Below are 23,905 nucleotides of genomic sequence, written 5' to 3' on the forward strand. Positions count from 1 at the left end.
TCTGGTGGGAGGATGTTCCACAGGGAAGGCGCCACCACCGAGAAGGCCCTGTGCCTGGTCCCTGTAACCTCACTTCTTGCAGGAAGGGAACCGCCAGAAGGCCCTCAGCGCTGGACCTCAGGTCTCCTGGGCCTTTGAGGCTGTTTGGGGCTTCCAAGGTCAGCACCAACACTTTGAATTGTGCTCCGAAACGTCCTGGGAGCCAATGCAGAGGCTGATGGCTGCTTTAGCTGAGATTCCTGCATCACGGGGGGCGTTGGACTAGAGGACCTTCAGGGTCCCTTCCAACTCTAAGATTCTATGATTCTACACCACATGGCTGCCACCGAGCTGAGAGAAATGTGGGCCTGGGCACGAAGCTGTAGGCAATGCACAGCTGTTACTGGGGCAGAAGAATGAACAGGAGCAGGCTGCCTGTCTGCTATAGTTGAGTAGCAGGAGTGCCGTTGGCTCTGCTCCCTCCTGCCCCCCCCCCAAGGCTGCAGGCACCTCACCTTCTCTGTGTCGAGGTCTGTGAGTTCGTCGTGGCGGCGCTGCGTGAACACGATGGTGAAAACGGCATGGGAGCGGCTGCTGGTTTCGTTCATGTTGGTGGCTGCGACAGTCCTGGGAACAGGGAAGGATATTCAGGTGTGAGAGAGAGATAGAGGACTGAGCATTTCCACCTTGGATGGTGGCAGACTCTCCTTCCTTGGAGGTTTCTAAGCAGAGGTAGGGTGGGATTCTGGAGCCGTGGTTCCTGCACTGCAACAGGGGGTTGGGCTAGATGACCCTTGGGGATCCCATCCAACTTTACAATTTTGAGTCCCTCCACCTAACCAGCCACAGATCCAGGCTCACCGCCTTTTGGCTCCAAAAGAAGCCAGGGATATCTTGGTTCAGGGTCCCTCCGCTAAGCCCCATCGCCTTCCTCTCATAGCTAAGAGGCGAAAGCCACAACTCCCCACATAAAAGGTCCAGCCGTGGCCAATGCAGTACAGTGGTGCCTCGCAAGTCGAAAATAATCCGTTCCGCGAGTCTCTTCGTCTAGCAGTTTTTTCGTCTTGCGAAGCAACCCTATTAGCGGCTTAGCTGATTAGCGCTATTAGCGGTTTAGCGGCTATTAAAGGCTTAGCGGCTAAAAGGCCATTAGCGGCTTAGCGGCTTAGAAAAAGGGGGGTAGCAAAAAAAATCGCAAGACTCGCAAGACGTTTTCGTCTTGTGAAGCAAGTCCATAGGGAAATTTGTCTTGTGAAGTGCATCGAAAAACGGAAAACCCTTTCGTCTAGCAGGTTTTTCGTCTTGCAAGGCATTCGTCTTGCGGGGCACCACTGTACCAAGGCCACCAACACGGATGGCTTTAAAACAGGTTCGGAGAGGGCTCTCGATGGCCACTAGCCAGGATGGCATTGCTCAGTCTCCATGGTCTGAGGAAGCAAGCCTTCTGAATCCCAGTTGCTCAGGAGGGGAGAATGGCTCTTGCGTTTGAATCCTCTTGTGGGTTTCCTGGTTGGTCTCTGTGAGAACAGGGCCTGATCCAGGAGGCTCTCCTTATGTTCTGGGGGCCCTGCTCACAAGGACAGCCTGTTGGATCAGGCCGAAGGGGCCCATCCAGTTCAGCCTCCTGCTCCCACAGTGGCCAACCTGATGCCCAATATAATAAGCCAGCAGGCAGCATCTGAGCACAAGACTCTCTCTCCCTGCCATTTCCAGCAACGGGACTGTGGTGGCAGAGCAGAACCACCCTGGCCAGTAGCCATCGATAGCCCTCTCCCCCTCGAATCTGTCTCTTTCCAAGCCATCCAAGTGGTTGGCCACCCCTGCCTCCTGTGGCAAGGAGTTCCACAGTTTGTGCTGCATGAAGAAGGACTTCCTTTTCACCCATCCTGAATCTCCCAACCCTCATGGGGTGTCCACCCAGTTCTAGTGTTGGGAGAGAGGCAGAAAAACTTTCCTCCGTCCGGTTTCTCCATGCCAGGCATTGTTTTATAAACTTCCATCGTGTCGCTTCTCACTCGCCTTTCCTCCAAACTGAAAAGTCCCAGGTGCTGCAAACTTTCCTCATGGGGCCTTCACTCCACCACCGCCCCCTCGATCATTCCGGTCGCCCTTTCCCGGCTCCCCAATACCCTTTCTGTGGAGGGGCAGCTCCCCGGTCCACAGAGGCATACCTGGCTTTGTTGCCGCAGTCCATAAGGTCGGCAATGTCTTCGTAGGAGGTGACGGCCAGCTTGGAGAGGTCTTCGACGTAAGGGCCCATGATGGGGTGCTCCCGCACGCGGAGGTTCCCGCGGCTCTTGGGGTTGAGGAGGTCGCGCACGCGCTCACAGTAGATTTCCATGTAGCTCACCTGGGGAAGCGGGCAAGGCGGGAGGGGCAGGCTGTGAAAGGGCGCAGCCGGCCAGCCGGGAAGGGCAGCGGAGACGAGGGGCACAGGGGTTGGGCGGGGAAGTGGGAAGGACTTACCTCCACGGAGTACGAGAGGTTGGGGCATTTGTTCTCGTTCACTCGGGCAAAGAGGTCTTCGCAGAGCTGGAGGAGGGAAACAGAGGCGGAGGAGGTGAGACGCCCCAGCCGCACCCCAGGGGGAACCACAGTGGACCAGGCTTCAATGCAACCAGGCAGAGGTGGCTGTTTGTTTCAGGGTACGGGTTAGTATTGTACACTGTGTATTTGCTGAAACTAGGACGTAAACCTGCAGGAGGAGACACTTGAGAGTCCCATGGACTGCAAGAAGGTCAAACCGATCTATTCTGAAGGAAATCAGCCCTGAGTGCTCACTGGAAGGACAGATCCTGAAGCTGAGGCTCCAAGACTTTGGCCACCTCCTGAGAAGAGAAGACTCCCTGGAAAAGACCCTGATGTTGGGAAAGATGGAGGGCACAAGGAGAAGGGGACTGACAGAGGACGAGATGGTGGGACAATGTTCTGGAAGCTAGCAGCATGAGTTTGACCAAAGTGTGGGAAGACAGGAGTGCCTGGCGTGCTCTGGTCCAGGGGGTCACGAAGAGTTGGGCACGACTAAATGACTAAACAACAAGGACGTAAAGCAACCTTTTGGTCATTTCACCATTACTGCCTCCTCTCCTCGCTGCCTTGCCACTCATTTCAGGGGAGCGCAGTGCAACTTATTTGACCGAGTGGTTAGAACGCTCAGCTGTCCCTTAGGTGTGATTTCTGCACTGCAGCAGATTAAACCAGATGACCCATTGGGTCCCTTCCAACCTACAATTCTGTGTTTCTATGCTATAACGGTCCTGGGGCTCCCGCACACCATTCCGCCTCTCCCTCCGGGCCCGGGCCCCACAGACCCCGGGGCCCACCTGAGGGATGATGCCTTGCTGGTCCTTCTCCTGCTTTCCCATCATGGTGTAAGACTTGCCGCCGCCCGTCTGCCCGTAGGCGAAGATGCAGACGTTGTAGCCCTCGAAAGAGTGCAGGAGCATCTCCTCCCCGATGTCCTTGTAGACCTGCCTCTGGGAAGCAAAGTTGGGGTCCTCCTCCTGCAAGGGAAAAGGAAAAGCCAGCACTGCACCGAGTGCAACACCTTAGAAAAACGGGGGAACGAGGCGTCAACACACAAAACCTTCCCAAGCATTGGAACAGAATCTGGCGGCCGCGGCCCTTAAAATCTGTTTCCAGTTGTTGTTGTTGTTTTTGGGGGGGAGGAAATTCATTGAAATCTCCACACAGATGGCATCGCACCTCTTTGCAAATGCCAGAAATGTTTTCTTCTGTATCACCTAATCGTTGGAGGGGTTGCAATAAACTTGGTGCATGTTATCATTTATGGTGGCGATGCTGGCTGGAGCCAGGTTTTTGGGATTTAATTTCAACAAGAACTATAAATATTACTAAGAATACTAATGTCTGTTGTCCAAAATTAACACCACTGAACATTTTTGATGATACCATTGTTGATATGTTGTCAAAAGAATTGGTCTTATGCAGTACATGAAATATGGAAAACAGCCCCAAATCTTACACTTGGATGCTGCAAAGAAGAAAATTACGCATAATTTGAGATTTCAACAAGGTCTACAACCTCCTGACACTTTTTATATGGTTTGGCATTCCTTTATGACATATGCAGTGGAACCATCATTCTCAAGACAACCTTCATTGCAAGTCTGCCATATTGGAACTAAACGTGATGATATGAGAATGCTGATAGTCTTTCCTTGAACTTGGTTATAACCAAGAACCCCCCCCCCCAAGTCTTGCACCAGGTTCAAGGGGCTACAACCACCAATGCCATCTTCCTCCTGGCCCCCAATCCCAAGGGGCTGGCGCCGTCCTCAGCCAGCCTCCCCAAAGTTCTGCGCTACAACTCCCATCACCATCCCCAGCCAGGTGCAGATAGGTAGCCGTGTTGGTCTGCCATAGTCAAAACAAAAAAATTCCTTCCAGTAGCACCTTAAAGACCAACTAAGTTAGTTCTTGGTATGAGCTTTCGTGTGCATGCACACTTCTTCAGATACAGCCTTATGGTGCTGGTGGGACTTGCAGTCCAGAACACCCGGTCGGCACCTGGTTGCAGAAGGCCAGCTTAGGTTTCAACTCCGTTCTGCCAATTCGCCATCAGCAATAGCTCCGCACCCGGTCCTCATCCCACCTGCCCACCTCCCAAAGAAACTCACCGAGGTGTGAGACCAGTAGGAGTAGTCAAAGGTGAAATTCTTGAGGGCATCTTTTGCCTGTTTGGGGTTGGCGATACCTGCAAGGAAAGAAAGATTTAAAAGTCGGGCGTTTCCCAAAGAGCCAGACTTAAGGGATTTGGTACTGCTGAGGTCGGGTGGCCTAGCTGGGATTTCTGCATTGCAGGGTTGGGTTGGACCAGGAGACAATGGTGTAGGAAGGGGGGGGGTGCAGGCCGCCCCATGTGTCATCACTGAGGGGGTGACAAAATGGGAAAAAATATGTATTTTTAAAATAATTTTTTTTAAATAAATTTTTTAAAATGGGCTCACAACACTTTTTTTTTTTAAAGCTCCCGCACCCACCTTCCTATGCCACTGGTAGTGGGGGCACTGGGCACCACACCACAGGGCCTGCAGCGTGCCTGAGCCACGCGTCTCTCCTGAGGGGGAGGTGGCGGGCAGACTGCCTGCAAGCTCCACACTGCTTTTTCGAGCAGAAGGGGCTTGCGTCTGCCCACCGCCTCAGCCGTCCTACAGCTGAGGGGAAGACTGCAGAGAGGCTCCATGCAACGCGCCCTGCCTTGGCTCGCCCCGCCCCTGGCTGCAGGACATGCACGCTGAACTGGACACTTGTGTGGCTAGCTACACCGCTGCCAGGAGACCTTTGGGGTCTCTTCCAACTTCACATATTCTCTGGCTTAATTGCCCTTCTTTTCCCCGTGGACCTGGAGGGTGCAAGAGGTTAAGTAAGTGGGGAGACGCCGCTAATATTGATGGCTGCAACTGTAATTTTGCAGGGGGTCAGGCCAGATGACCCTCTGCATCCCTTCCATCTCTGCAGCTTTTTATCCCCTCTGCTGGGTCGCAGAAGACAGCGCTCTTGGCGCAGAGGTTGGATGGATGCCCAGAGCAACCTGGCAGGGTTGTTTGGGGGATGAGACGGGGAGAGAGAACCATGGGTGTCATCTTAAGAGCATATGAGCCTGGCTCCTGGGTCAGGCCTCTAAACCAACATCCTGGGAACTTGCAAGCAGGATCCGAGCGGAAGAGCAACTCTCCCATCCTGCGTTTTCCAGCAGCTGGTGTCCGGAAGCATCGGTGCCTCCAATTGTGTAGGCAGAGCACAACCACCCTGGCTGGGAACCATCAATAGCCCTCTCCTTCTCCATGAATTTGTCCAATCCTCTTTTAAAGCCTCTAATCTTGAGTTCCTTGTTGCAAATGCAGGATATAAATAATACAACATAAAAAATAATAAAACACTACAAGGGCTCTCCTCACTCTGGTATTTGGGTTTGGTGGTTGGCCTCTAAGGAGTGGAGGTTTGTCTCTAAGTATAGTAACAGAGTGACAGGGACGCGGGTGGCGCTGTGGGTGAAACCTCAGCGCCTAGGACTTGCCGATCGCATGGTCGGCGGTTCGAATCCCCGTGGCGGGGTGCGCTCCCGTCGCTCGGTCCCAGCGCCTGCCAACCTAGCAGTTCGAAAGCACCCCCGGGTGCAAGTAGATAAATAGGGACCGCTTACTAGCGGGAAGGTAAACAGCGTTTCCATGTGCGGCTCTGGCTCGCCAGAGCAGGTTCGTCACGCTGGCCACGTGACCCGGAAGTGTCTGCGGACAGCGCTGGCTCCAGGCCTCTAGAGTGAGATGAGCGCACGACCCTAGAGTCTGTCAAGACTGGCCCGTACGGGCAGGGGTACCTTTACCTTTTATAGTAACAGAGTAACGGAGTTCACAGGGACCCTCAAAGACCATCCAGTCCAACCCCCTGCAGTGCAGCAACCACAGCCAATGGTTGCATCTGGGAGGAAAGGAAGGGAAAGGAAGCTTCCTCTCCAAAAAGCTGAGAGGTTTTCCTTCCTCAAAGTAGAGCCAGGGCAGGACCAGCAGCGGAGGAAGCTGCTCAGGCGCCTGGCGCGGCGTGCCCAGGGGTGGGGCGAGCCACCCATAGGGGTGGGGCGTACCATGGGGCCTCTGGAGTCTGCCTGCCTCCTCCCACTCAGCTGCGCTACAGCTGGGGGGGAGGCAGCGGGCGAACCGTTTGGGCAGCACGGAGCCTGCACACGCCCAAACCGCTGTGTCTCTCTCCCAGGAGAGATGTGTGGCTTGGGCAAGCTGCAGGCCCCGCAGTGAGTGCCGCCCGGCATTTTGTCACCCCCCTCAGTGGTGACACCCGGGGCGGCCCGCCCACACCGCACCCCCCTTCCTCCGCCCCGGGCAGGACAGGGCCAAAAGCACCAGGGAAGAAACACAGTCAACGTCTCCCCTCCCCTGCGTTCACCGTGCGTTCTAGGAAATCCGCAGACGGACCAGCACTGCACTCCCCGCCTTGGAAAGCCAGCCCAGTGGCGTTACTCAGCCTCAGCTCTTGGAAAAACATTCCCTGCATAACTCAAATAGCTGCGGCTTTGAAGCTGCCCTCTCAGCACCCTGTGGGCCGGGGTAATGCGTTGGGGGAAAGGGGAATGGCTTCCTCTCTGTGGGAAACCCGGATGCCCCTGCAGGCCACCCCAAGGCCACCAACACTTCTTCCTCCTCCAGCAGGTACCCCCTGCACAAGGGCCCCTCAGCTGTCCCGGGGCTAAATATAGACGGGGGTCAAGCAGCTGGCGGGGAGGCCTGGCAGGCACAGCGACAAACGCCAAGGCCAGGGAGCGAGATCAGGCTGGGGCACAGGGTGCACCGGGATCTGGACAAGGTCTTCTTGGGGTCAGCATCTTCTTCCTCCAGTAGAGGAAGACTGGGAGTGGCTGCCAGGACCTCATAACACCGGACCTGAGAGATCTGCGTTGGCTCCCAGGACGTTTCCGAGCACAATTCAAAGTGTTGGTGCTGACCTTGAAAGCCCTAAACGGCCGCAGCTCAGGATACCTGAAGTAGCATCTCCACCCCCATCGTTCTGCCCGGACACTGAGGTCCAGCGCTGAGGACCTTCTGGCAGTTCCTTCATTGTGAAAAGTGAGGTTGCAGGGAACCAGGCAGAGGGCCTTCTCGGTGGTGGCGCCCGCCCTGTGAAATGCCCTCCCACCAGATGTCAAGGCAATATGCAGCTATCCTATCTTTAAAAGACATCTGAAGGCAGCCCTGTCTAGGGAAGTTTTTAATATTTAATGCTGTATTGTTTTTAACACCCGATTGGGAGCCGCCCAGAGTGGCTGGGGAAACTCAGCCAGACGGGTGGGGTATAAATAAATAAATAAGTAATAAAAAATATAAAGAAAGACAAATGGAGTTGGAAGGGACCTCTGAGGGTCATCTAGCCCAACCCCCTGCAATGCAGGAATCTTTTGCCCGACATATGGCTTGAACCCATGACTCTGAGATTAAGAGCCTCACACTCTGCCGACTGAGCTGTGTTCTTGGAGGGACTCCCCTATGAGGAACGGTTGCAACGCTAGGGGCTTTGTGGTATAGGGGAAAGGTGAGTAAGAGGCAACATCGGCTACTTTAAAATGAGGCTGCATTTTAAATTGCATTTTAACCTGTATTTTAAATTGGGGGTTTCCCCCCCCTCTTTTTCCCCTATTACGTTTTTACTGTGATTTTATTGGTGTTAGCTGCTCTGAGCCCGGGCTCTGGCAGGGGAGGGCGGGGTATAAATAAAATTTATTATTTATTAACATGATGGATGTTTGTAAAATTATCCGCAGCTAGAAGAAAGTGGATAAAGTTTCTCTCCTGCTCTCTCTCTCTCTCTCTCTCTCTCTCTCTCTCTCTCTCTCATAAAACTGGAACTGGTAGATATGCAGTGAATGTTGGGAGATTCAGGAGGGATAAAAGGCACACAGTGCAAAGTTGACCAGTGGAACTCCCTCCCACAGGGGGCAGTGATGGCCACCAATCTGGATGGCTTTAAAAGAGGATTAGACAAACGCATGGAAGACCAGAGGGCTACCCCTGGCTCCTGGCCACAATGGCTAGGCTCTGCCTTCGCGGTTGGAGGCAGCGATGCTTCCCAATTCCAGTTTCTGGAAACCACAGGGAGGGAGAAAGTGCTCTGGGCCACGGACTGTGCCTGCGGCTTCCCCACTGAGTCATCTGAGAGAACAGGAGGCTAGACTAGGTGGGCCACTGGAACTTGAGAAAGTTCCTTTGCATGGCCTTTCTCATGGCTTTTAGTGATTCAAAAAGTGCAAAGCGGCCAGTCCTTTCCATTTTGTAGGCTTCGAAGGGGCTGTTTGCACAAGGACAGGATGGGAAGAGGGTCTGGCGTGTCCGCAAAGCCCACTCCCCACCCCTCTTCCCAGCCACCACCAGGCGACAGGATTAATTCAACTTAAATGAGCCCCAAAAGAGGTTTATCCAGGGTGTTTTTATAAGCCCAGGGCTTGTTGACTTGCTCAGTCAGCCAGAATCACACACAATTCTTCTTCCCATATAACACTTTTTTAAAAAAACAACACCTACAACTTTCTCATCAACTTCCTTTCACTGGCAGAGGAGAGGACAGTTGTTTATCATCGGAAAGACTCCTTGGAAGAGGGTTTGTAAGACGTTTCAAAGGCTTAATAAAATTAGCAAATGCAAGGTCCCCGTCCCCTGACAAAATGACTCCCTCTCATGTGATTTTTATTCTACCCCCCCCCTTCCTGAGCCGTTGAAAACTTTTTCCAAACTGGGCTTTGTTTTGCCTAAAGTTACAGAGCAGGAAAAGTGGGCTGGCTGGATGCAGCGGGGGGAGAGAGAAGACCAGCCAAACCACCTGCCCCCCTCCATTAAAAAAAGTCCTTTTGCGGCTGGAGGTGTCCCAGAAGAACTCAGGAAGCTTGGTACAGGCAGCTCTTGGCAATTAATGCTTTGCCCTGATTAACTGATTTAATTAAGCCAGGCCATGTGACAGGCATTACAGGTGACATTCTGGGGAGGATTAATTAAAGTGAGCAGCAACTCAAAACAGCAGGCAGCTTGTTCAGCCCACGGAAGGAGGCTCAAAGCTCCTCTTCAAATAGGAACCGCAGAGTTGGAAGGGACCCCCAAAGGTCATCCAGCCCAAGCCCCAGCAATGCAGGAATCACAGTTAAATTATCCCTCGGCAGCACCAAATTTCAAGAGAAGGGGGAGGGGTGGGTTTAAAGTGCAAAAAAACCCCACTCCTCACCCCACCCCCTTTGTTGCCCCCTGGGCAAGAAAGGGAAGCACCAGCCTTTTTCCTGGGGAGCAAAGGCAGGGAATGAGCCCAAGTCCCTGATGGCATTTTCAGGTAGGGCTTGAGACACTCCCTGGCTCTGAAAGCCCAGAAGGTTTCTGCCAGCCAGTGTTGCCCATACTGAGCTTGGTGGATCAAAAGTCTGGCTCCATGTCAGGGATGTAGGAGGCTTCTTTGTTTTTCAACAACTTCTTCCCATAATGTGGCTGCAACCCCAAGAGACTGAAACAACAGCAATTATCAGTAAAAGCAACATTCAAAAAATAAAACCAATCAATAAACTAAAAACAGATGAAAACATGCATGATCCACATTCAGGGCAGGTTTATCTAAATAAAAATGTTTTCAGCAGGCACCAAAAAAGAGTACAGCGAAGTACTGCTTGGCGTCCATCGGCAGGGAGTTCCAAAATACAGGTGTTGCCACACTAAAAAATCGATTAGGCTCAAAGACAGATGGACACACACACACACACACACACACACACACACACACACACACACATATCCATACCAACAAGGCCACTTACAGGTTGTTTTCCCCTGCATCTGAATGATACATTTGGCGTCCCGGCTGATTTCGCGGGCGTTGAATGGCCGGACCCGGACGGCCACTTTGACGGAAGCGCCGGCCATTTTGGGTCAAATTTGGCTGCAGCTCACAGGTGGGATTACCTGCAAAAACGGGGAGGGGGGTGAGAGAGAAAGCAAAACACACTTTTTTAAAATTTTTGTCACTTTTCATTCAAAGTTATTTTGGTGGGTGGGTGGGTGGGCGGAGAGAGGATAGACACACATCCTGCATCAAGAGCCACAAAGGGAATTTGCACTGACTAGGGATGAATGATTACACGCTGTCCCTTTTGATAAACTCCATCCTGCCCTGTTTCCAGATTAAGATGGCCCATCTTCACATAATTTAACATCCAGGCTGGTTGAGCACCGACTCTCCACCCTGCAAGCAAAGCCTTGGAGCTGTTGCCGAGAAAAAAATCACCACCGCCCTTGGCTCCAAGCCAGAGACTCAGGCAGGCAGGCCTCTCGGTGAGACAGGTGAGCTTGTTCAATGGGCTTTTAAGGCATAATAGCCTCCCAAAGTATGGGACGCGGGTGGCACTGTGGGTTAAACCACAGAGCCTAGGACTTGCCGATCAGAAGGTCGGCGGTTCGAATCCCCGTGACGGGGTGAGCTCCCGTTGCTCGGTCCCTGCTCCTGCCTACCTAGCAGTTCAAAAGCACGTCAAAGTGCAAGTAGATAAATAAGTACCGCTCCGGCGGGAAGGTAAACGGCATTTCCGTGCGCTGCTCTGGTTTGCCAGAAGCGCCTTAGTCATGCTGGGCACATGACCCGGAAGCTGTACGCCGGCTCCCTCGGCCAGTAAAGCGAGATGAGCGCCGCAACCCCAGAGTCGGCCACGACTGGACCTAATGGTCAGGGGTCCCTTTACCTTTACCTACCGTCCCAAAGTAGTTTACATCCACATGAAGCCCAACAACAAAACCAGATTAAAATACCCCAATTCCACAACAAGCGTACCAAACGAACAAAAAAATAACCTATTCAGCTCTGAAGAATTACAGTCTATGTCCTAGATCAGTCCTCTAGATTAAGCCGAAATTAGAGGTTACCTTTAAGGCCCATTTAAAATTAGGGTGAGGCCCTGGAACAGAAATCTGTAACGGGGCCGGCACGGCCACTGAGGAGGTCCCACATACAGTGTTAAGAGGCTCAGATATATACGGTAAACTAGGCGCCAAATGGCTCCTTAAGCCAGTCACAATCACTGAAACAGAATGCCTAGTTGCCATTTGGGGGCTAGACGGCTCCCAAGTCGTATTTGTCAACATGACTTTTTAGTTCTTGAAACTCGTTCTGGTTGTGCAGGTAAAATATCATAGATAGAATTCTATAGGATGTGTTGCTCGAGTGTGAAAACAGGCAAGATCTAAGGCACCTCCAGGTGGTGGAGACGTCGGGCGCCAGCCGGGCATCTTTACTTGGGTCGCAAGTGGCCGATAGCCAGGTACAAAAAGCACCTGGTGAATTTCGAATGCTGCCCACAAGTCTAATTGTTCTTACATGTGGGTGCTCCAGCAGCCAATCTGACACATGCCCCCGTCACCCCCAAGAGACACCCCTTCTTGTTTCAGAGAGAGAGGAGTTCTGGGTTGTGGGTACTCAGAAGCGAGACAATGGCTGCTTCTACACACCTATAAAAAACGCTCTAAAAAAACTGTTTTAAAGCTCACATTGGAACATTTCCAAGTTCCAACTTCAGCTCTACAGCACCATTGGTTTCACAGTGTTATAACACATAACTTTTTTTCATCTACTAATGCAGCTGAATCCATTATAACTCTGGACGTGCTCAAAAGCAATCTTTCTGTTGCACTACAAGCTGTCATTAAAACAGGTTCCACGAATGAGCTGCAGAGGATTAAATTAAATGTTTGCCTGCCATCTGAAAACCAAAACATTGAGTCATAGCTGTCCAGCAGCAGGGTAATCATAGCTTGAGCCAGGACGCATCATGCGGAATGCATGTGCGCAGGTGTGCTTCTCCAAAACAGTCTCTAGGGCCCACCCCATTCCTGTGATTGCGATCTGTTTTAGCTGCTTTAAATTGTGACATTTGGATTGTTTGACATTTAAGCTCTCCTGCTGGTGAAGGATGGGAGTTAATAAATATGAATGATGATAACGATAATAATAGACATTCATACAAGTGTAGGTCCACATTCATAAGAACATAAGAAGAGCTGTTGGGTCAGTCTAATCTAGCATCCTGTTTTCCCAGTGGCCAAGCAGATGCCCCAGTAGGAAACAAGCTAGCAGGATTCGAGCACGAGAGCAACTCTCCCTTCCTATCGTTTTCAGCAACTGGTATTCAGAAAAATAGCTGCTTCCAACTGTGGCAGCCAAGCCAAGCTATCCTGGCTAGGAGCCATCCATAGCCCCATACTTTTCTTTAAAAAAAAAAAAAAATTACCAACAACCAAAACACAAACAGTGGAACCCCCCCCCCAAGGCGGCTGATACATTAGGTGTACATAATCCATAATAACATATTCAAATCAACCATATGCACAATTTTATATACGTTAACACTCCTCCATTCACAAGGTTTATTTCACTTTTAACATTTTAATTGCCCCAAATTGTTCAAGCCGACCCAAATAATTCAGTATCTTCTCAAACCAATCCTCCTCTTGCTCACTGACCTTAAACCCTTTCATTCTGTGTATCTTCACAGTTAGATATTCTAAAATTATAATATTATTCAGTTCCTCCATTGGTTCACCCCTAACTCTTCTGCATTTTTCCAATTACTCGCTATAACCTGTCTGGCTGCAGTTACCATCAATTTTACCCATTTACATTCCTCTTTCATTTTTAACTCAGTGCTACTCAGACTAATAAGAACCATTAATTTAGATATTCCCACCTTCCTACCCATAGTTCCCGATATTTTTATACCAATCTGTTTCCAAAATTCATTAACTAACAGACAATCCCACCACATATGACTGTACGTTCCCATCACTCCACATTTCCTCCAACAATTCTTACTTCCAGATTTTGTAATATGATATAACCTCACAGGTGTATAATACCATTTTTGTACCAACTTCAACCCTTCTTCCTGGATTATCCTAGAGGTGGCAACAAAGGGTGGTTGCCGAAAGATTCTTTCCCATTCTTCATCTAAAATCTGTTCCTGAATTTCTAACTTCCAATAATATTCTTTCAAACTTTCCTTTGGTGATTTCCCCTTCTAATAACACCTTATACAATTCTGAAACTATGTTGGCCCTATCTGTCCTAGGACAGATAGGATCATAGCCTTATAAAGGGACCCCTGACCATTAGGTCCAGTCGTGACAGACTCTGGGGTTGTGGTGCTCATCTCGCTTTACTGGCCGAGGGAGCCAGCTAACACTTCCGGGTCATGTGGCCAGCATGACTAAGCCACTTCTGGTGAACCAGAGAAGCACACGGAAACGCCGTTTACCTTCCCGCCGGAGTGGTACCTATTTATTTACTTGCACTTTGATGTGCTTTCGAACTGCTAGGTTGGCAGGAGCAGGGACCGAGCAACGGGAGCTCACCCCGTCGTGGGGATTCGAACCGCCAACCTTCTGATCGGCAAGTCCTAGGCTCTGTGGTTTAACCCACAGCGCCACCCACGTCCTAGCCTTATACTTAATCCTCTCTTAAAGCTATCCAAGTTAGTGGTCTTCACTGCCTCCTGCAGGAGGGAGTTCCATAGTTTAACTAGGCGCTGCATAGAGAAGGATTTTCTGCTACCTGTCCTGAATCTTCCAATATTCAGTTTTATTAGAATTCTCATGTTGTGAGAGACTGGGTGGCAGGGGGGTGGGACGTTTCTCTACTGACTTAATTCTATAAACTATGTCGCCTCTTCTCCCCAAAGCAGTCAGGGACATTTGTGGCGCCTGCAAAAACAGGCTCAACATCACATTTTCAAAAGATCAATTAGTCTAAAAATCAGGAGCAACATCTTCCAAAGATCAGGTTACTGGAGGGGGAAAGTGGCCTCCAGCAAGACATCAGAGCTGCTGATTTTAATCTGCCAATCGCAGCCAGAGCTCTTAAGCAGGGCAAATCCAGGGATGTTTGGGTTGGGACATTCTGCACATTCAACACAAAGGAAGCAGAGAATTAAGTTCTGGGCGCACAAGGCAGCAGCGTTTGAAGGCTCCCAGCTGCCACAACCACCGTCGCAAAAAAAGGAAAAGAAGCCGGCTTCCGGCCCTTAAAGCTGTGAGGACACATTTGAACTTGGGCACACTTTGCGAAATTTTAAGGACAGGGAGGCAGGAATGGTGTTTAGCAGGATTCCCAGAGGTCAGGCAGTATTCTGCCTAAACCTCTGTCCCTCTGCTGCACCATGACAAATACAGACTATGAGTAAATGTGAAAATTTGCATGGAATCATAGAGTTGTGGAGTAGGAAGGTACCATAGAGGGCTACCCAACCTCTGCTTAAAAACTTCCAACCCAGGAGAGTCCACCACCCTCCAAGATACGTAGTCCGTTCCACGGTCCAACAGCTTTTTACTGTCAGAAAGGTCTTCCTATTCCTGACGTTATGCAACATACAGCTGCTAAAAATAACACCGCATCTAGAGCTGTTAAAAAGGACACAGCACTCCTCCAAAAGTGAGGGGAGAAAGCACAGCCATCGTGGCCAGTAGCCGCTGGTAGCCCAAGCGTCCTGGCAACAGAAGGAGCCGGCTGCGATTTCAGCCTGCAAGGATGAAGGGTCGGCAAAAAAGGCTTTACTGCCGGTGCCTCGAGCTCTCAGACAACTTTGCGGCATTCTTAACAGCAGCGGTTTCCACCGTTCGAAAGCCACAAGGCGGGATTGCGCCACTTAAGCAAGCCCACAGAATTTGCATGATGTAGAAAAGCAGGGTTTGAACAGATTTCAGGATATCTGGGATTGGGAGGCGGGGGAGAGAAAACATGTGCAAGTCTCTAGGCCCCTTCTGCTTCCTCCCCACATCTGGGATTCCAAGCTGGGATTCCAGGGGGCAATTTTATGTCATATTCTGACTTTAAAATACAGAGGCGGACTTTTCCAAGGTCTTCTAGATGTTAGAAAAAGGCAGGTGTTGGATGACACCTGAGCAGAGCTCACCATTTTCATTCTTCCACCATCTGGGAGTACAGTCAGTAAGTACAAGCCCCCCCCCCAGCTGACTCTTCTTCCACCCTCCCCACCCCAGCGATAAATCATAGAATCATAGAGTTGGAAGAGACACTCAGGATCATCTAGCCTAGCGGTTCTCAACCTGTGGGTCCCCAGATGTTTGTTGGACTACAACTCCCATCATCCCTGACCACTGGTCATGCTGGCTAGGAATGATGGGAGTTGTAGTCCAACAACATCTAGGGACCCACAGGTTGAGTCAGCACTTATTGCTTCCACAGGTGTGTGTTATAAGCAGAAGAGATGGTTTGGGACTCTGATGGGACCCACCACCACCCCATTTTTATCAATTTGACAGTAAACACAAACAAAGAAAGAAACCTGCCCGCCGTCTTCAAAAAGATAAAACAATAAAATTATCGGTAAGTAAAATCAACAGCGATAGTAACGATAAAGACTAAGAACAGATTAAAACTCGCATCAGCTTTCTAAACACCTGAGTGGGCTTGTCTAGCCAAAAATGTTTTTAGCAAAAGAGTGCAGTGATGCCAACAGGCAGGGAGTTCCAAAGTGTAGGTGGCCGCAGACTGAAATATCTAGTTCTCACATGTGGAAGGGGTATTATGTGGCACTTGTATATTGTGCCAGTTCTGCCGATGGAAGCGGTGGAGTGAACATCTCCTGAAGCCATTTCACAAACCATTTTTGAAGCCTCCCCGAGCATGGGATGCTATTCCAGGAAGCCCAAAGCTCCACTGGGTGTGCATGAGCACAGCATCACTCTTACAGGTGGCCTTGAAGGGGATGGCAGCCGCAGACCCCCAAAGCCAGAGAACCAGGCTCTCATGTTTAACAGCCGAATCTAGGAAGAAGAGTCCTGTTGGACCAGGAAGAGAACCCAGCTAGTTTGACACCAGCGGACTACAGTGGACAGGCTTTCCCCGTCCAGAAATGGCAGGAGCTATTGAACCAGCTGCATTTGGTTAAAGGTACTTCCAGCCCCTGAGGGTACCCAAGTCTCCAGGGACACAGCTAGATCCAGACCCCCCCCCCCCCCGGAACTGCAAACCTGCTCCTTCAGCGGGAGGGCAACTCCATCCAGGGTCAGCAACTGATTTCTTGGACACGGGAGCTAGTCACCCACAGCGCCTCCATCTTGCCAGAATTCAAGATCTGCCTTTTGCAAACCTGGCTCCCTCCAGGTGTTCTGGACTACGATTCCCATCGGCTGCGCTTGGCTGGAGGCTGATGGGAACTGTAGTCCGAAACATCTGGGCGGGGCCCACCAGGCTGGCAAAAGGCTGATCTGGAAAAATACCTGGGAACTACGCTTGAAGGACTTGTTGTGAGTCTGGGCTGGGCCAGGCCTGCTGAGTCACGGCAGATAAAAACATGTACGTTTCCCAACCACCCTGCTCTCTTCTCTCTCACACACACATGCACACCTGTTTATAGCTGTCATTTGGGGTTAGAGGCGCACAAGTTTTCCTTTCCCAATAGCATGCCGCCAACACGCAGGCAGCGGCGAAACTGAAAGCTTGGAAATGGTACTTTGGACTGCCCCCAGTGCCAAGCAGGAGATGGCCAGCAGTGTGGCAGGAGCACGTTTTCCTTGCACTCTCGTAACTACTCTAGAACTCGTGAACATCTCGTGAAACTGAACGCTGGAAGGTTCAGGACAGAGAAAAGAAAGTCTGTCGCACGGAGCAGAGTTTATGTTCTATGTCTTGACCAATGAGTTTATAGGCCCTCTTCATCACCAGAATAGGCAGCTTGCAGCATGACTCTTTCCTGCAAAGGAAAATTGCGCCGCAAGTCGAACGTGGGGTTGAGCTGCAAGTCAAAGCACAAGTCTGCTTATCTTCAGAGAAAGCAGAAAATATAGAGTGGGATGAGGGTAAAGCCCCCTTCCTCCCCAAACTGAGGCCCTTTTAAAAACACAATAACACGTGTGCCTTCTCCGCCCACAATGTGATCCCAAGGACATGAAAGGAAGACAAGGGGGGGGGGCAGAGATAGAGGAATAAAACTCCTTGCTCACATGATGGCCGATGACAGCTAAAAAGGGATTATTTTTAGCCAAGACAGCTGTTCCCTGGCAACCAAGAGCGGGAAGGGAAGAGAGATGAAACAGGCCAGGCGTGCATTTTGCACAGAGGCTCTGGCAAGAGGCTAGCAAGCGCACAACTCCTCCGCCCCACCCAGCCAGCTTACAAACAGAGCCTGGGCACCTTGCCCCCCCCACCCCGGAAAGATCACAACCTGAAGAATATCAGAAGAGCCTGCAAAGGGAGCCCATCTCGTCCAGTATCCTGTTCTCACAGTGGCCAGACAGCTGGCCATTGCAGGGTGCATGCAAGAAGGATTTGAGCACAAGAGCACCCACCCAGTCTCCAGCAACCGGGATTTGAAATCATAGAACTGTAAAGTCGGAAGGGATCACAAGGGTCATCTAGCTCAACCCCCTGTATGGCTGTGTTTTGCTATGTTCATGCTACTGCGGACGACTGCTCTGAACACCGCTTGTCAGAAGGATGGGACACGGGTTTAACTTAAAGGTAAAGGGACCCCTGACCATTAGGTCTAGTCATGACCGACTCTGGGGTTGCGGCGCTCATCTCGCTTTATTGGCCGAGGGAGCCAGTGTACAGCTTCTGGATCATGTGGCCAACATGACTAAGCCGCTTCTGGCGACCAGAGGAGCACACCGAAACGCTGTTTACCTTCCCGCTGGAGCGGTACCTATTTATCTACTTGCACTGGTGTGCTTTTGAACTGCTAGGTTGGCAGGAGCAGGGACCGAGCAACAGGAACTCACCCTGTGGCAGGGATTTGAACCGCCAACCTTCTGATCGACAAGTCCTAGGCTCTGTGGTTTAACCCACAGCGCCACCTGCGTCCCCGGGTTTAACTTACTGGCTAGTAAATAAAAAAGCACTGCTTCCTCCAACAACCTTGCAGGTGTCAGCCCCCTGTCCTTTTCCTCCTCTTCCCAAGGTTGATTTAAATGTATATGCATTTAAAATCCTTATCCCAATCAGAATCCTTTTGCAGTATTATAAAACAGAAAGGAGAACGCAGGAGTCCCGTTTGCCCTACCCGCTGCACCAAGCTAAGATATCCTGCACTTAGCCAACATTTTCCTTGAAACCTCAGTTATTTTAAGTGTGTTTTTCTCCTTCTGCCCCAAAGCAGCTTGCAAACCTTAAAACACGCACACAAAGAACGACAGCCGAAACGGCACTACACTCAAAAAGCAGCAATCGCTAGAACGTAAATGCCGGGGCGCTGGAACAAAATAGGACACTGGAGGAGGTGAGGGAATAAATAATCACAGTGGGGAAAGAGCCTCGTGAAACGAGGTGGTCTTCATAAGGCATCCTCGTGGCTTTCCCCCGTGCATCTGCCTGACTGCTGTGAGAGAATGATCAGCAGCCAGCTTCTCTTACATTCCTCAGGGAGAAAGCTCCACCGTCTATGCACCCCTGCCCTGTCTACTCAGGCCTAACCTTAGATGTTGGTGGGACACAGAGCAGAGCATCTTCTGAAGATTTTGGCAAGAGGTAGGCTCATTACCTGCCACGCTGCACATCTGGGTGGCCACTGTGAGAACAGGATGCTAGGCAAGATGCAGCAGGCTCTTCGTACGTTCTCAGGAAACCAGCTTGCCAGCTGTGATCCGTGAGCTTGCTGACTGCTGAGCCACCCTGTTTTAGCAACCCAGAGTGTGCTGGCCTGTCTGCAGCCTGCGGCCTTTGCTTTTAAACAATGCTCTTTTTTTTCAAAGATGGCCGGCTGCTTACGTTGTTGGTTTTTTGCAGTATCAATTTGGCCAAGACGAAAACAAGCTGAAGGGAGAATATATTTCCTCCCCCCCCCCCTTCTTCACTCTAGACCCTCAATTTGCATTCCTCCAGCCAAAAGGGCGGCCAGCCAAAGTGCTGGCATTCCTGAAGGGTGTATATTTGTGTGTGTAAGAGAGAACACTAACATAAGTGAATAAGCATACTGGAATCCCAACAAAGAGATCCTTCCTGTTCTGAGAGCTCCTCCCAGCCGGATCAGCCCAGCCCAACTAGTTCATCTGGGTCCACAAGCAGTGAGTGAAGGAGAAAGCCATCAATAAAACCCACAGCTCCTGGTGCCAGCCCAGGCACTTGCCACACGGGGCAGGCGGGTGAACGCCCTTCCCCAGACAGAAACCAGACAATCCATGCTTGCCTCTGTTCATGGCAGAAATATGAAGACCAGCGCCTGCAGCAGGATGTGGGTGGGGAAGGCAGGGAGGGGAGTGGCCCATAAGAAGAGTCCTGCACTGGATCAGACCAATGGGGGGGGGCATCTAGCCTAGCATTGTGTTCTCACAGGGGCCAACCAGATGCCCCAGTGGGAAACCAGCAAACAGGGTCCCAGCACAAGAGCAACGCTCCCCTCCTGGGGTTTCCAGCAACTGCCATTCAGAAACATTGTTCTGATGTTCTTGTTGTTGTTGTTTAGTCGTGTACAACTCTTCGTGACCCCATGGACCAGAGCACGCCAGGCACTCCTGTCTTCCACTGCAGTTTGGTCAAACTCATCCTGGTAGCTTTGACAACACTGTCCCACCATCTCGTCCTCCGTCGCCCCCTTCTCCTTGTGCCCTCCATCTTTCCCAACATCAGGGTCTTTTCCAGGGAGTCTTCTCTTCTCATGAGGTGGCCAAAGTATTGGAGCCTCAGCTTCAGGATCTGGCCTTCCAGTGAGAACTCAGGGCTGATTTCCTAAAGAATGGAGAGGTTTGATCTTCTTGCAGTCCATGGGACTCTCCAGAGTCTCCTCCAGCACCAGAATTCAAAAGCATCCATTCTTTGGCAATCAGCCTTCTTGATGGTCCAGCTCTCACTTCCATCCATCACTACTGGGAAAACCAGAGCTCTGATGCTTCTTAATAGTCCACAAAGACTGGTGAGCCTTGCCACAGCTTTGGAGCAACATTCATAGAGTTACAAATAAAACTAAATAGTGCTGGGCTGGGCCCAGATTTCCAGCTGAGCACATCAGAAAGAGAAGCCAACCTCACCCTCCAGATGTGGCTGAACTACAATTCCCATCAGCCCCAGCCAGCAACATCTGGAGGGCCAAAGTTTTTCCCATCCTGGTCTCAACCTTTCTCTCAACAAACTTGAATCATTGAATTGTAGGGCTGGGCCACCTAGTCCAACCCCCTGCAATGCAGGAATCGCAACTCAAGAATCCCTGACAGGTGTCCATCTAACCTCTGCTTAAACACTTTCAATGAAGGCAGTCCGCTGCAGCAATATTTAAATGCTCTGTAATTTATTTATTTTAAAAATGTTCGCTTTTGAGTAAAATGCTTCCCAGAAAGATGACTCAGGTGGGAAAGGAGAAACAAAGAGATTGGTCGAGTTGAAGAAGAAAGTGGCCTTTGGCTGGGCTTAGATCATGTGTCAGCAAACTAAGGCCCAGGGGCCAGATTCGGCCCAATCACTTTCTAAATCCGGCCCACAGACGGTCCGGGAATCAGTGTGTTTTCACATGAGTAGAATGTGTCCTTTTATTTAAAATGCATCTCTGGGTTATGTGTGGGGCAAAGGAATTTGTTCATATTTTTTTCCAAAATATAGTCCGCCGTCCGCCCCCCAAGGTCTGAGGGACGGTGGACCGGCCCCCTGCTGAAAAAGTTTGCTGACCCCTGGCTTAGATAGACCTCCCTCCAACGCCTTCCAAGCCCCTCCACCTCCCCGCGAACTCTGACCCTGGCTTTCAGCATCCTAACCCCCTACCTGTTATTCACAGCAGCCACTCTTCTGCCTGAGACCCCCACCTGCCTGAATCTTCACCCTCCACTGCACGCTGTGGGGCAGGGCGAAGCTTACCTCCTCCATTTGACGCCTGAAAATGTTCCCAGGCACTCTGTGGTGCAAGCCTCCCCCCCCCCAAAAAAAGCCTCTTCCCCTTCCTCTGCAGGACAGGAACCTTCCTCCCCACCCCCACCCCTCCTGATTCCACAAGCAGAGATTTGCAGGGCAGCTTAGGGTTGTATGTTTAAACTATTTGCCGCTTCAGCTCTGTGCTCTGAGCCGCAATCCTGTTACAAGCCCATCCCGGGCCCCTTCTGGCTGCAGAAGCATCCTGGACGGAGAAAGGAGGAAAGGGAGATCTTCTAACAACAATAGCTTTGGGCTGGTGGCATTGCTTTTAAAAACAAGCGAAAGTTCTCTGCACAGAGCTAGCAAACGGAGGTTCCAGAGCCACCACCATCTGACCACAGAGAGCAGCTCCATTGTGGTCAAGAAGGGAAGAGGCAGACACACACACACACACACACACACACACACACACACACACACACATTCAAGCTCCGCTTGGCTTTGCGTTCAGCCCTTCCCAAAGTCTGCCCCAGCCACGTGGAAGAGTCTTGCGGAAGAGTTGGGTGTGCCTGCACCTCCCAACACACCTGGAGTGATTAAGGCCAAAAGGATCCCAGGTATCTATCTAGGCACCTCCGCAAAAGTGTTTGGAAATGGGAAAGGAATAAGCCTTGTCTGTGCTCCTTGGGCCTTTTTCAAGGAGCCACACAAGCTCACCTGGTGTGCTCTTTCGCTGCAAGATGACTTCTGCCTCTTCCTCACCACTCGGTTTTTAATTCCTGACTTCTAAGAACATAAGATGAGCCTGGTAGGACAAGCCAAAGTGGGCCCCTCTAGTCCAGAATCCTGTTCTCATAGGGGCCAACCAGCTGCCCCAGTGGGGAACTGGCAAGCAGGACCAAGCCCAAAAGCCTCTGTCCCCTCCCACGGTTTCCAGGAACTGGTATTCAGAGGCATTGCTGCCTCCAACTGTGAAGGTAGAGCATAGCCATTGTGGCTGGTAGCCACCAATAGCCCTTTTTAAAAAGCCAATTGTCTTTTAAAGCCATGGGGAGGGGGGAGGTTGGCTGTCCCTGCCTCCTGTGGGAGTGAGTTCCACAGTTTAACTCTGCGTGAAAAAGTACTTTCTTTAATGGCTTTCTTTTCTCCCTTGCTCGACTATCTTGTCTTTGGGGCAGGGTCCACATCACTCTGGCTAGCACTAAATAAATTACAGTGGTACCTCAGGTTACAGATGCTTCGGGTTATGCATTTTCAGGTTGTGGACCACGGGAAACCTGGAAGTACCGGAAAGCGTTACTTCCGGGTTTCTGCACATGCGCAGAAGCGCCAAATCGCATCATATGCATGCGCAGACACGGCGCTGCAGGTTGCAGACGTGCCTCCATCACAAATTACGTCCGCAACCCATGGTTTTACTGTATAATGGAACTGCACCAGGGCCATATCTCCATATCTGCAGCTGAAAGTACACAGAGAGACAGACAGACAGCGCACAAGAGATAGCACAAGGATATCCATGTGCTTCCAGAGAGGTCCTGGGGCTTAGGCCTCCTCAGGGAAACCAGGCTTTCCAGCCACTTAGCTGTGCCCCTGAGCTTGTGCTGATGGACCAACAAATGCACCCTGCACATGCTCAGAGGTCTTCCTTACTGCAGGGGAGTTCAACAGGGCAGCAGGCTATCTGACTTAGATTCTCTGTTCTGGACCAGTGGCATTTTAGTTCACAACACGCCTCTCACTAAGTCTGTTTGCTCCTGCAGAAACAACAGCTGACCCTGACCTCAGGAAACAGCCTTCTGCTCCCACACCCATCTCTTGCTCATACAAACACACACACACACACACACAGAGAGAGAGAGAGAGAGAGAGAGAGAGAGAGAGCTGCAGCTATTGCTATGAACTGGCAGTCAATTCAGCCTCTCCTGTGGCACAGAGAAACCACCCATGCAACTCAGCAGGGAAGGCAGCGATAAGCCTTTAATTAAAGCTTCTGGACCATCAAGTCGTGTTAATTACCATAATCACAGAGCTGGTAGGAAACAAGACACACGCCCTGAATAAATAAATAAAAAGCACAAGTGAAGCATCCATCTTTCATTCAGCCGGAAGAGGGCCGTGCAGCAGCCTGCCTGCCTCTCTCCCACACCTCTAACACACACACACACAAAATATGAGGCCAAGGGATGAACTCCAGACATCTCTAAGGCCTTCTCAAAAGTGGCCAGGCGCTTGCAAGTCCAAGGATCCTGCAAATCCAAGTTGCTCACGTGGCGTCACAATCCTCTCCACGCTGCTGAAGGGGCTGTGGGGAAAGGGGCACCTTTTTCCACCTGTGGTGGGAGTGCCCACAGGTATTCCAATTCTGGATTTGTCCAGAAATGACCAAAATACTCATATGTCCCCTTCTAACTTCAACACTTGTTGTTGTTGTTGTTTAGTCGTTTAGTCATGTCCAACTCTTTATGACCCCCTGGACCAGAGCACGCCAGGCACTTCTGTCTTCCACTGCCTCCCGCACTTTGGTCAAACTCATGCTGGTCGCTTTGAGAACACTGTCCCACCATCTCGTCCTCTGTCATCCCCTTCTCCT

The 23,905-nt window shown here is 50.9% G+C and overlaps 1 protein-coding gene across 4 annotated transcripts in view; it reads right to left on the reverse strand.

The window, feature by feature from the left end:
• The window catches only part of KIF1C (kinesin family member 1C), a 52,281-nt gene that overhangs the window by 20,916 nt on the left and 7,460 nt on the right, over positions 1 to 23,905 (reverse strand). For all 4 annotated transcript variants that reach the window (XM_083472500.1, XM_083472503.1, XM_083472501.1 and 1 more), the window contains 6 exons: positions 10,295 to 10,439; positions 4,620 to 4,696; positions 3,303 to 3,482; positions 2,446 to 2,511; positions 2,151 to 2,329; positions 495 to 606 (listed from right to left, as the gene is read on the reverse strand). In XM_083472500.1, coding sequence (XP_083328626.1) covers positions 495 to 606; positions 2,151 to 2,329; positions 2,446 to 2,511; positions 3,303 to 3,482; positions 4,620 to 4,696; positions 10,295 to 10,400 — 720 coding nt within the window. In that variant the 5' untranslated portion in view covers positions 10,401 to 10,439. The remainder of the gene's footprint in view (positions 1 to 494; positions 607 to 2,150; positions 2,330 to 2,445; positions 2,512 to 3,302; positions 3,483 to 4,619; positions 4,697 to 10,294; positions 10,440 to 23,905) is intronic.

This window comes from Podarcis liolepis (genome assembly GCF_965112155.1).
Source record: "Podarcis liolepis genome assembly, chromosome: 13".
Taxonomy (NCBI): domain Eukaryota; kingdom Metazoa; phylum Chordata; class Lepidosauria; order Squamata; family Lacertidae; genus Podarcis; species Podarcis liolepis.